The sequence below is a fragment of the Alligator mississippiensis genome, chromosome 8 (genome assembly GCF_030867095.1).
Source record: "Alligator mississippiensis isolate rAllMis1 chromosome 8, rAllMis1, whole genome shotgun sequence".
In the NCBI taxonomy this organism is placed as follows: Eukaryota; Metazoa; Chordata; order Crocodylia; family Alligatoridae; genus Alligator; species Alligator mississippiensis.
In genome coordinates, this window is record NC_081831.1 from 72,438,231 (window position 1) to 72,451,839 (window position 13,609).

At 41.1% G+C, this 13,609-nt stretch overlaps 2 protein-coding genes across 7 annotated transcripts in view; one reads left to right on the top strand and one right to left on the bottom strand.

Moving 5' to 3' along the window:
* Positions 1-11,269, top strand: part of LAMP2 (lysosomal associated membrane protein 2) — a 29,618-nt gene extending 18,349 nt beyond the window's left edge. Inside the window, exons 9-10 of one of the 5 annotated variants that reach the window (XR_009464010.1) lie at positions 7,315-7,445; positions 8,460-11,269. Coding sequence is in view for 3 of the 5 variants with exons in the window: in XM_059732839.1 (XP_059588822.1) it covers positions 4,722-4,864 (143 nt within the window). In the remaining 2 variants the exon portion in view is untranslated. Of the gene's footprint in view, positions 1-1,855; positions 4,246-4,721; positions 6,804-7,314 lie in introns of those variants that run through there. The other 4 variants (XR_009464011.1, XM_059732839.1, XM_059732841.1 and 1 more) reach the window with 4 other exon arrangements.
* Positions 9,311-13,609, bottom strand: part of ATP1B4 (ATPase Na+/K+ transporting family member beta 4) — a 29,707-nt gene continuing 25,408 nt past the window's right edge. For both annotated transcript variants that reach the window (XM_059732842.1, XM_059732843.1), the window contains 2 exons: positions 13,032-13,127; positions 9,311-11,549 (listed from right to left, as the gene is read on the bottom strand). In XM_059732842.1, the coding sequence (XP_059588825.1) occupies positions 11,388-11,549; positions 13,032-13,127 (258 nt within the window). In that variant the 3' untranslated portion in view covers positions 9,311-11,387. The remainder of the gene's footprint in view (positions 11,550-13,031; positions 13,128-13,609) is intronic.

Below are 13,609 nucleotides of genomic sequence, written 5' to 3' on the forward strand. Positions count from 1 at the left end.
TAACCCAATAGAACCATATGGACTAGCAAAATGCGTTGTTTGTAAGCTGACTATAATCGGCTGATTCTGATCACAACTATGAACGGTTCAGTGTTTCTCAAAGTCCTTTGGGTGGGATCTTTGCAAGTATGAACTGGGTGCACTAACATCATTTTAACAAAAGTAGGGAAGCAAGGGGCCTTGGTATAGTGTTCTGCTTTTTTTTGTAAGCCATGGGCTGCTGCATAGGTTCATGGTGGGGAGGGGATGCTGTCCTGGGAAGCATCAGCAAAATTGTGCCAACATAGCTGGAGGTGGCTTTCCTAAGTTCTGATTTGGTCTGCACAGGATGCAGGTCTTACTGTGGAGTACAGCAAAGGTATTGTCATACTAGCATAGTATACCATATAAACTAGGGCTGTCCAACAGGCAACCCATGAGGGGTTAAGGTGTGTCGCCTAGCTGCTACTACCCCCTCCCTCCTGCTGCTGCTTGCTGCAGGAAGCTGAGGGGAGTCCGGGGCTGTGAGGATGGGGAAATCATGCCCTAGTAGTAGCACAGAGTTGGGAGCATCCACCCAGCATACCTGGTGCAGGTTGGGTGGCATGTGGCCCCCAGCTTAGAAGTTGGGCAGCCCTAATGTAGACAGTGACGCATGTCGGCCCTTAGAAATTTGTAGAGCAGGAAACTCAAAATCTGAAGCTGATTTTTGTCTGATTTGAAGAGTTACTCAATATTTGTCTCAAGTTTTGCCTTGTTTACCCTGCGGTCCTGAATTCACTTGTGCTTGCCCCAGCTCTAATTGTCAAAATGAGCAGCTCTGCACACGTTGTACTCTGCATTTCAGGAACCTTTGTTCTTGTTGCATCTCATCGGGTCTAGCTAGGCCAATCGATGGTTTTGCATTACTAATTAACACGAGCAAGAGAAGAAATTAGTCCGCTTGCTCTGCTGGCCTAACCTATATAGTACATCAGTTACAGCCATTTTGCCACAGTTGTATTGGTATTATGCCAATCTCTGTTCCCCATGTTAAGTCCTAGGTACTATACGGTAGTTAGTGTCAGCAGTACTTCCCATTCAAGACTCACTAGACACGGACTGCCTTAAACTTGGATTGGTCATCTAAAAATTTTAAGAATATTTGTCCCAAAACACTACAAAGCTTTTCTTTCCAAAAAAAAAAAAAAAAAAAAAGTGGGGGGGGGGGGAGATATTCAGTACTTCCAAAATGGTCTGAAGCTAGGTTCCTCAAGGAGAGAAATCTGACGAAAGGGGTTCATGGATCAGCAGCATCCAAGCACCTCGTGCTTCTGAGCATCTTTAAAAACAACCCAGATGAGAACATTGTATACAATTTGCACTGCTTAACCTTAATCTTTCTAAATGATCTGGTTGCCCCTAGACATGGGTGATTAATTTTTGGAAGAAGACGAATCATTTTATTTGGAAAGCAAAAAGGTTCTTATTAAGAGCTAGACAGCTTTCGCTTGCCCAGAATGCTAAAGGAGGAAAAAATGAGGTTCAGAATAAGTGCTTTCTATTGCTTTTATTGCTCTGGGAATTCTAACCAATTACTGTAGAGGGCTAAACTCTAGAACTGTAAAAGTAAATGGATGTGACCCTTTGTTTGTTTAACGTAATCATTCATAAACCCCTACCATCTGATTTAGAAGTGGGTTTTGGAGATTTGGGCTTGAAACATTAAGTTGGGTATCCAGAAATGGGAGGTGTGACAGTCCTGTTCCTGCAAAATGGGATCTGTTTGAAGGGGAAATGTAGCAGTAAGATGAAGAGGAGGGTGGCTATCTGAACGATGGGGAGGTGGCAGCGTTTAACATGCCTACTTTTTCAAACTTGCCCTTTTTCTACCTAGCGGAAGACTGCAGCCTTGATGTGGACAACTTCATTGTGCCCATAGCAGTGGGAGCAGCTTTGGGAGGATTAGTTATTCTAGTGCTTATGGCTTACTTTGTTGGCCACAAGAAACGCGGTAATGCTGGATATGAACAATTTTAAAAATGGGAAAGCCTTTATTTTATAAGAAACTTTCTTTTTTTAAAGACCCACAAATTGATAACATACACCTCACAGTTAAGGCAACACTTTTTTTTTTCATAAAAACTGACCTGTGGCTAAGAAGGCTTAAATTTAAATGTAGCTCTACCAACTTGAGTGATTTGGTTTAGTCCATGGCCAATTTAATAGGACTAAATTTTTTTGAGTCTATATTCCAAAAATACCACTTCAGTAATCCTATGATTTTTATGTACACCATGGCATTATGTGAATAAATGTGTAGTTTTGTTCCTACTCTGTGTAAATAGCACTTTAATATTATGTGTTTGCTGTGGCTATCTTCAAGTATTAATGTATGTAATCAATCTCTATACTTGCAGCTTATTGATTTTACTATTCGCTGTGCCTTATATACAGTTGGCTAAATATTAAGGGTGTGTTCTGAGTGCCCATAATAAACTTGTTAAAATTGGATTTCACTTTTTGCAGCTTAGGATTCTGTACCTCTAGTCCTCTAAGGGAAATTATTTCAGTATAACTTGCTCTTGTTTTCTTTTAATCTTGTACCAAAGCCGATGCCTACAAAAATACTGTAATCTCTTTGGGTTAGTGCTTAATTAATCTTCTGACTGTCTTTTAACAAAGTGTACCTCAAAAGCTGCAAATCAAGAGGAAAAGGGAAGATCACCTAGTCATGTGGCTAGATCCTCTGGGCCAAGCTATAAGACATGTGAAACAGATGGAACTGTTTGCTTCTTGTTTTTTGTTGTTTTTTTTTAATCTGAGCCTTACTCTTCGAAGGCTTAAATATGCAGTAACTGTGCAAGCTCTTCCTCGGGAATATTTGTTATGCAGCTTCATTCTTTCATATTTAGTGATAATATTAGTTATCTTTTGGAAGATAACTTGGACAGTTTTATAAACTTGGATGAAAGGGCATGGATTGAGTGTTTTAGGTTTTAATTTAATCTTTAGTTCTTCAAGGGACCTTCCAGTAACAACTAACGTCTCCTAATTGTAGCTTAAATGGGCATACTTACTTTTTCTCCCTCCTGTAAAGAGAGGAGGGAGGTATTTTAATACTACATGTAAGTCACCTTTCTTCAGTGTTAAATTAACTTGTCAATATTAATGATCTAAATCTACCATGCAGTAACAAATTAGTCAGTGTTGTCCATTTAATTTTTATAAGAAACTCTCTCTTTGTGAAAGATTTTTTTCTTTTAACAATTACTTTTTAAGTAACACATAACTAAAACAAAAGCTGTGTTTTATCTATTGGCTCCTTAAATACTTTTTCAGGATGGGTTCTGATCATTTTTAGGAATAGTTTGCTTCATAATCTTCTTCATTTTTCTGAACTTCAGCTGCATGTTTCTTCAGGTTGTCCTGAATTCAAATAAACTTGGTTTTTGGAGCCCAAATTTTCTTGTAGTTGTTGCATCTAATGCAATCGCATCTCAAGTTCCAGTTTTTCTTTTAAAAGGATGATGGTGGTAATTGGCTATCAAGTTACTGTCTGCCTCAGAGCTAAATTAAGCACAGTAAATCCATTGGATAAAAGCTAAGTCATTGATAGACTGGCTCTGTATAGGCAGGCCTTTAAGCAATAGCTGCTACTTTTTACCCCCATGGTATCTTTTTTTATTTATTTTTTCATGGTATTAAGTCTGTGCATGATACTGCTCTTTTTTTTCTTTTTTCAAATCTAAAACCAAGTAAAAGTTGTTCTTCAGAACAATTTAATCAGTCCTTCAGCAGAATTGAATCCTGCTCTTCAAAATGCTCAAAAACGAGGCAAGATTCAACTCAAAAGATTGATACAGGATGCATATCACCAGGAGGCAGTAACAGCCTTCAGACTGATGAATCTTGCATTTAGTGCTGTTGGTAAACATTGACTTTAGCAAAGTGAAGTCGTACTGGTTCTTCAGCCTTCATGGGGTGTGCAGGTAAACCTCTTTTTTTTTTTTTTTTTTTAAAGGTGCTCTCATTTTTCTGAGGCACTGTAGTTGGTATTGGAGCTGGCTCCCAGTCCTGTCTGGTCTGAAAGAGACTGTACTAACTCTTTAATAGTGTATATTCCAACACTATACTTCCAGAATATTGTATAACATTCGAGTTGTTTTATGATAATACATGTTGATTTCAACAAGTACTACACAGTTCTCTGAACCTGATGATAACTTTTATCTTTTTCTTGTATCAGATGGATTAAAAAAAATAAAGCTGTACATGCCAAAGGAATGTCTGTCAGTGTTTTCAGTCTTTCAGTTATGCAGGCATATCTGGTTTTCGCATGGTTTTTAAAGCATTGCTGCTGCCATGTGGATGGCTAAATAGAACTGATGTTTTTCCTTCCTAAATGTTCCCTGTCTTTGCTTCAAATTGTACCTTCTGCCTGTAGGCAATTCAATTACTTAAATGTTCAGCCTACCTTGACTCAGAGATGAACAAAGAGTAATCGGCTTAGGCTAAACTTCGTGTGTTGGTGGGAATTGGATGAGAGGAGTTTACAGCAAGTTCCTCTAACTGCAGATGTGTTAGCTCCTCTTTAGGTTTTGGAAGATGTGAGTTTTGGATGCTAGATCCTGGTCACAGTCGGATCTAGAGAGCAGCGTAAGAAAAATGTGTACTTCTGTGCTCCTTGTTTGGTCTAATGCTTGGTTTGCTTTACTAATCTTTACTAATTTCCTCTCCCTTGCCTTTTTTTCTTTCTACAGCTGAAGAGTGCTTTGCTGATTCTGACCTGAACTTTCTTATCCCCATCGCAGTGGGTGTGGCACTTGGCTTCCTTATCATTCTTGTCTTTATCTCTTATATCATTGGAAGAAGGAAAAGTCGTACTGGTTATCAATCTGTGTAATCTCTTCACACTGCCTCTGCTGCTTCTTCCCTCCCCAACAGAAGTAATGGGTTCATGGTTTTCTTTGACTATAAAAACTAAGAACAAAATGGAATAATGTAGTTGTGTGTATAATTGAAAGCAAATGCAGACTCACTTGAAGCTACTGTATGGCTTTGGAGTAAAGTAATACTGCTCCAGGATGGGAAACACAGGATTAAGATTAGGACCAATATTTGTTCCCTACAAAGTGTCACTAGGACTGGAGAAAAAGCCTAAGAAAAATGCCCTCTTATTTTCAACATTAATCTTCCTTTTTCCATGAAGATACTTTCACCTTTTTCTATTCAGCTGCTTACAGTTTATTTAAAAAATGCTGAAATAAAAAAATAGCTCAGTATGAATGTGTTACATAAAAGGATTATATATGCTGTTTGAAAGGAATGCAAAATCCTTTCTGGCCTCCAACTAGAAGCAGATTGCTGCTGCTGCTGCTGCTGCTGCTGCTACCTTATTTCTGTTAACCATTTAGCTGCTTGTTCCCTCGGGTCAGCCTGAATCTTTGGTTTTTCCTTTTGATTCGAAGATGACACTTGGCCTCATGCATCCTAAGTATCTAGCTGGTCTTTGCTTTCTTCCAACAACTATCTAATTTCTCTGGACATGGTACCCTTTTTTTATTTATTTTTTTTCTCCCCACCCTGTTTGTTCAGATGAAATTCAGATGAAAGAGGTGATGAGTACTTTCATAAGCTTATCTTCGAATTTAAGAGCTTGAGCCATGCCAACATGCTAGGTTGTGGGGGCTAACTAGAGCACTGGCAACACCCTGTCTGTCTAACCACTCCTTGCATGACTGCTGGCAAGCCCTTCAGCTCTGCTAAGCACCTATTTAACATGGGATCTTGACCCATTCTGCTTTTGTGTACACTGCAAGGGCAGAATAATTCAGGGCAGTTCTGAAATTTACCTACACATGCACATTTGTAGTGCACCAAAAAGGAGCAAAATTGTAACTTCTTCCTTAGTTTTCTAGTTTCCTGTAGGACCCTAGAGAGGAATTGGTATGCTAATAAAGTGTAATTACATAAGGTAATAACTTTCCTTCCTATTGGAGGCCCAGTAATTTACAGATGAACATGTTCAACTGTGGGTAAATGTGTCCTATAAAGCAATAACAATGAAGTAAGCGATTTCCCCTTTTGATCAACACCACAGAGGAAGATGATGCAGGTGAGCTGCTATCTAAAGTTGAGTGTTTCATTCTCAGTGTGGCCTTTACAAATATTGCCTTCCAAGAGAGAGAGCTTAGTGAAAGCACAAGTGAGGATTGTCTACAAAAATTGTTCACATACTCCTAACAATGTTTTTATGTGGGGGGGGGAGAACATTTTTTCCAATATTCCTTTTCTCAGATAAAAGCTGGTATTTATGTTCATATCTTGGTTTTGGGCTTGTCTTGTCCTCACTGCATGATGAACTAATTGTAACTAGCTCAACATGACTTGTGGTGCAAATGGAGCCCTTCACAAATGAAGCCCTCTTCCCATGGGGTTATAGTTTAATCTTGGTTTATATGGACAATCCAAACAGACCAGTCTGTCCAGCACTGCTCTTACAGCATGTCCCGAATTCTTTGAGTTGCACCTGCCTTCAAAGTGCATCTCCATGATGCCATTTGATGGGTTTCACCCTGACCTTGCTTTCACCAGGCTTCAACCCGAGCTGCTTGTATACTACCCCTTTCATTTCAGCTGGGTTATTTTGTGAAGTGGTGGCAATTTCCTAAAAATCATTGCAAGTACTGCTTTGGACTTTGGAAGTCAAAATAAAGCAAGCACTTTAAGGTTATTACAGCATGAAGAATGATAAGTGGTTCTCTGAATTTGCAAAAGACTGTACAAATCTTCTGATGGAGTCAGATTATGTATATTAAAAATAAAGTTAACTATGATATTTATCTAGTTTTTGCTCGGTGTAAGATCCCTTGATACAAAGAAAAAGTTTTTAAAAGTTAGGCTTCTACGGGGCTGCTTAAATAGCTTGAGTTTGGCAACTGAGTATAGAGATGGGTTGTTCAATCACTTCCAACCACATAGGAATGCAGAGTTTACCCTGTACGATCAATCAGTGGATTGCATCAGCTACTTCAGGAAGTTGGAGACATGCTAAACACTTAATTTAAATATGATGTTCACATGTGGTTATGAATGGAAAATTTTTTCTGTGTAATATGATCTTCTGAACCCTTTCAACTTCTGACGATCTGAATTTGAGGATTGGATTTTTGTTGTGAATCCAATCCTTTGGGCTTGGAGGAGAGAGATCCTGCAAAAAAAAAAAAAAAAAAAAAAAAAAAAAAAAAAAAAATCCTGCATTTAGTATAGAAGTAGTCTTATTGGCAGTAAAAGTGCCAGTGTTGTTGTAGAATCCTTGTTACTTACGGAGAGAAAATGTATCGGTATCTTCAGATAATGGGACTGAGCCTCCAGTGCTGCTGCCGGGAGAAGGCCATCCTTACAAGAAATGACAAGATGAAGCAGTAGACTTTGCTTTTCAGACCGGATAAAGGTTGATGGCAGGACAGCACTATACAGATGAGGTCAGTATCACTATGTGAAATGCTTAGTGTTGGAGAAGCGCCTTAGCTGGGTCATCCAGCAGGCCATGGCAGAGCAAGGAATAAAATCTAGGTCTCCTGAGTCCTCATCTAATTCTGTTCTTGATGGCAATTGAAGTAGCTCTACTAAATGGTATTTGGAATATGGGGGGGGAGGCCAACACTGTCAGACCTAGATACCTAAAATAAACATGCTTAAAAATTAACCTTGGTAATCAAAGTTCCCAAGCTGTCAAGCACAGAGCCTCCAGATATTCAGCTGCTACCTTGGAAGCTAGGTGTGCTCATATGTCCACCATCCTTTTTTGAACGTTTTGGTTAAAGTTGAGTATCCTGTACTGGTCCATCTCCTTCTCAAGAAACATGGATTAAACCAGAATCCTGTTGTGCTCCTATTATGACTTAATTCTACCTCACTAAAAAGTGGCTTTTTACAAGTAATTGTTATAGGAAAGCCTGGCTATAACAGCAAAACTCCATCCTTTGCAGCCTACAGGGGTACTGTATAAATGAAGCAGTCATTTTTGCACGAGGTCTAACTTAGACTTGACTGAAATTTCAAAAGAAAAAAACTATTCCCCAGGGACCAGTGCAATAGGCTTTTCAGTATGTATCCCTCATGTGTGTCTCACACCTGTACCAGGCCCAGCCTCTACCCCCTGTACATCCCATTGTGGTTAAGCAACTACCCAGAAACAATTACATACTGACAGGTAAACATATGGGGAAGGCATAATGGTGAATTAAAAATAGTCCCTGATAAAGAAGGGCTGAGTAACTCATCGTAGCTCCAAGCAATGAAAATGGCTAAGCTTAGACTGCTGGCACAAGAATGTTTCCTCCTGTAGATGGAACATTTATGGAGGCGTGGGAGCCAGCCATGAAACCCTGACTTTACCACAGGAGCTTCTGTAGAACCTGCTCATTATCCCCTTGCATTGTAGCCTGAGAGAAATGGTGATCACCACACTGCCATGATTCTTCTTGCATGTACAGGCCTCCTGGGTTGCATAGGAACAATGGTCACAGTGCGCAGAGGGAGTCCAGTGGCAGTGCTGGATCCCAAGATGGGAATGATCCAGCACTGCAGAAATATGAAGCAGACCTGTAAGAGATTTATGAATGGAGGAAATCCTCCTAACAGGCTACAGGTTCCTTTGGGGGTGAAGGAATCTCACAAAGGATGATGTTGAACTCTTGTTTATAAATTGACCCCAGTTTTCTGCCCTGCCTGTCCTCTACCAAAAAATTACGCAGCTTCTGCAAAGTGTCAGAGGCCTAGGAGGAAATGCATGTTACTTCATCTGCAGCCCTACATTACCAGGGCTGAGTTCTCTCATTTGACTGGGTTGCCTGTTTGTCACCATAGGCATGAGTTGAAAACAATGGAGTTTCAGAGGCAGTTGAAGCCAGAATTTGCAAAAGACAGTAAGAAAAGAATCCATTTCTCTTTTTACCCACTGTGGAAATGTGGCAGAAATCAGCAACTGAAAAGCAAGCTCCAGAGTAGTTATAGGCTGGAATGACTCTCTTAAGAGGATCAATGAGTTTCTGGTGTTCATGATCAGTTCTGCAGTAGCAGCCCAGAAGGAGCAGACCAGCATGCACAATCAGTCCTGCAGTAACAGATCAGTGTTTCCAGCTTTATACTACTCCCTGACTCTCCATAAACAAACCGCACTGTAGCAGTCCCACGATAATAAGCCACTGTGCACACAGTAAAAAAAAAAAAAGGTTTCAATTTCAGCTTCCCCAGGAATTGTTATAAACAAGTGTAGACAAAATAAGTCTGTCCAAGCTACATTGACAGTGCCTGCTCAACCAGTTAGCCAATAACCAGAAGAGTATTAAGAATAAAATCACACTGTTAGTTTTAATGTAAATGCACGGTAGTCAGCTTAGTTTTTAATAGAAAAATGACTTGTTTATCAAAGATTTATAGAGACCAAAAAACAGGAAATGATGTCACAGTAAGAAAATAACTGGACTACTTGTACAGGGCAAGGATACCAAAATGCTTTCCTCCATTTAGTCAGTAGCAAAGGTACATGTCTAGAAAAAAATCTTATTAGCTGGACAATACATGTCCTGCTCTGTTCTTGTAACTAATAACACATGTAACAAGTTTAATCTCCAGATTTCAAATAAAATGAGTATCCTCAAGAACAGCTTTCATTTTTTTTTAAATGCAATTATTTTTAAGCAATTTCAAATTGTCTTTAGAAATGGGCAACTTCACTGTCATAGGTTTGGAAAGCACCACAGTATTTTGTAGGTCTATGGCACTTCCTAGCCAAGCTACCAAAGTACTTTGCAAACAATAACAAGTTCAGCCTCGCTGCTCCCCCGTGAGCTGGTAAGTAGCAGAATCCCCATGTTATCAACGGGGTAACTCGGGCACAAAGACGTGAGAACGATTGCGCGCTTGGGGAAGCCAGGAATGAAATTCAAGTCTCTGGATGAGACCATTCTTCAAGAAGCAAAGACAGTTTGTTACCTGAAATGTTACTGGCTGACCAATACCATGACCAGCTTGTAAACCTGATCTTCCACTGCCTTGCACATAGGGTCATCATTTGCACCTGGGCAGGCCCAAACACCTGTTTTGCACAAGGTTAAGGGCTGACAGATGGGGGAATTGAGCCATTTGTGCCTAACAAAGGGACTGCTTCAGTTACTAGCAACCTGTTCTACCAAGTGCTATAGGTTTCCTAGGCAGACAAGGTTCTTTGGATAGATATGGTATCTTTTATTAGACCAACTAAATAGTTGGAAAAATTGTTCTTTGCAAACTTTCAGGCACAAACACCCTTCTTCAGGCATAGGGAGAGTCTGTTGTTTTGCGTGCTCTCCTGGGTTTCCTAGAAAGACAAGCTGCTGACTGTGCTCATATCAGTGCTGGCCTATGAAAATGAGCGACTAAGTGTTCTGCTGTGACTCCCTGGCTCTCAGGGGCATTATTCACTGTGCTCTCCCCGGCACTGGGGAGACAAGGACTTGAAATATTTGGGGGCCCCCAGTTGTCCTGAGAAGCTGTACTCTGCATGGCCACATGAGAGATACAGACTCCTTTCCTGCCCTGGGCCTTGCACCATTTCCCATCAATCTCTTCCTGCCATTGTGACAGAGGGGGCAAGCAGGGAACAGCCCTTTTCAGGCTTCCTGAGTCTAGTGATCTCAGTAAAGTGTCTTGGGGAGACATGGGAAAAAGGACATGAAAGAGGAAAAACGTGCTTATCCTCCCAGCTCGGTTGCGGGACTGGAATCAGTTAGGAAGATTCTTAAATGCCAGTTCTGCCTTAGGCTGTTGCTTTTGTTGTCTTGTATGTATCAAAAAATGTTTGAGCCTGCTCCCTCAAATGTTCCAGTACAGAGCTGGGCTCAAGTTATTTTGAGACTGAACACCTTATTTGATTTTTTTTTTTTAATTATTGTTTTTACACATGTAATCCAAGGTTGTCTTTACATTTCTTTTTTTAAATGGGAGCATGGAGTACCCTGCAGTATTGATTAATTATCATCTTGTTTGTTTCTTATGAGAAATATGCTTAAAACTATAAAGAAAAATAAAGTCACAATCCTAGGGAAATAATGTTAAAATATCCAAAAAGTAGTTAAGATTAAAATGGACCTATTTGAGCAGGGCCTCTACCTATGGTTACCAGATTTGTATTTTTACTGCTAAAATGGTTTAGGTCAGGCCTTTACATTTAGAAAATGTAGTTTATCTGTTTGAATATTGCATGGCAAATTGTCATTAGCTATAAAAAAAATAAAAATCAAATAAAGACCTGTCTACCAAAAGACTTCCAGAACAAACTTGTCTGTTTTTAACAGAATTGTCCTGCGTTCTGCTGTTATTCTTTTTAAAAAGAGAAAAACATGTTTGCCATAAACAAAGTGCCCAGTGAACGTTTCGAGTGGCTACATGCCAATGTTGAATGTGAAGACGATGCGCCCCAGGAAGCGGTCGTTGTGAACATCATTCACAATGCCTTTCCCGTTCAGTTTGCACTGAATGGGGACAAAGTAATTCTTCCTCACATCTGTAAAGTGCATAGCCACCAGTGGGGATGTGTAGTTGACCTGAAAAGGGGAAACATTGGAGAAGCACAACTTGAATAAGCAAGATACAGACAGTCGCATGCCATGGCACACTGCTAAGAATAAGAATCCACATCCTCAGTTGATGTAAATTGGCTCAGCTCTTTTGAATCCACTAGGATCAGTATTTGTCTGTCAATCTGGATGTGTGTATTCTGCCCCAGTGTAACCTGTTTCTTAGGTTCATTTGCCAGGGGTGGGAATAATGGCTAATGAAGTTTAATAAAAAAAGTTTTCTGTCAGCTTAAGGTGTTGATCTCTAGCCTGTAATAAAAAGGAGTAAAGTTCCTTTTGCCTAGTGTGTCCAAGATCCATGCTCTTGTAAAGCCCTAGAACTCAGCAGCAAGTAGCAAATGCATCATGGGGGAACTGCTATTTACCTTCATATCTATTACATTTGGTTTTATGTAATCAGAAATGTTGATGCCCCTTACTGCCTTCCCCCCATCCATCACTCTAAAAACAGTGTTGTGGTCAGTGAATGTAGTGCGATACAGAGAAGGCCAAATCCTGGTAACTGAATGCCTCCAGGGAGACTAGAGCCAACATTGGCAAACTGATGTTTACTTTTGAATAGCTCAGTTTTTGACTGCTTGTTTGTTGGTCACTGCTAGGAAATGGGCTGTAGATGCTTCAAGCCAGGTGTCCTAAAAACAAACCACCCTAAGTGAGAGGCTACCCAGGAATGAGTCAGCATGTGGAACTATTCTAGAGAATGAGCTGCATGACATTTTGCACCCCCACCCAGCTCCTCCTATATTTCCCATTTTATTAATGGAAAAACTGAGGACCTCCTAATATCAAGCCAAAAATAAAATCCAGGGCTGCATTCATACAAGCAGGGCCATGCAGTATGTGACATTGCAGACAAGTCTGCGGCACCACATACTGCGTCAGTTCTCCGCCCTGCAACGGAGCGGGGGGGGAGTTGACCCCTGGATATCCATGGATTAAAAAAACTCGCGGGGAAAAAAAAGCAGAGCAACGCACACAGGGGCAGCATGCACTGCTCATAACCGAAGCTTTGCCAGCCAGAGCCACACTGCGGCTGTCAGCCAGGCTCTGTGCAGCAGGATCATCACTGCTGCTGCCCTGGGAGGCCCCCGGGACCTCAGGTAAGGCTGCTGAGGCCAAGTCAGTTCTGGCCCCAGCTTCCCCTACCCCACCCAGAGTAACTTGCCTCACGCCAGAGAGCATGTAGCACAGGCATTCCCCGGGGAAAACTAGCGGCAGCACAAGGTGTACTGCTGCTACTTGTCCCCAGGGAACCAAATGTCCGCACATGTGGAGATGGCCCAGGAGCCCAATCTTACTAGTTTGCACCTCCAAGGGGTGCTCTCTGGCTAGTACAGGCAGGTATAATTTCTAGCCAGCGCTGCCCTTATACCCCCCACCTCTGATCCCACTCCCACCCCAAAGCGATAAGGAAGCCAAGACAGTATTAAGAGCAGAGGCTCTACTTACATGAGTGTGCTTTCCATAGTAGGGATAGTACATAAGATCAAATGTTCCACTTTCTGGATAGAAGTCCACTGATTTGAGATCAGTCACATTGCCTTTCTGTGATTAAAAATAGGCACGTGTTTAGTACATGGGCTGTACAATACAGCTTCCTTCAGAGGAACGATAAGGAGCTTTCATAATTGCCTCTCAAAACCCCCAGCACAAAAGGACTGGGGTATTGTCACCTACTTATACAGAGCATGTTTCCTATTAGAACCAGCTGCAGCTGGGATGAGTCAGAAAATAACTGCCAGATCATGAAAGACAAAGTTCATGATATCTGCCATCTATAAATCTGTCACCATGTTTCATGGTATCGTTATTCCTAGCTAAGGGCCTGATTCAGTGCCCACTGAACTTGGGAGTCTTTCCCACATCCTAAGTGTTGGCAAGGCACTCAGCACCACCCACGCCAGAGGAGCCACAGGATTCTACGGGGAACAAAGTACCCTCAGTGGAGGAGCTGGGAGGGCTCAGCGCAACAAGATGCAAATGGCAGCTCGCACAGGATCAAGCTAGGGAAAGAAAACAGTTGACTC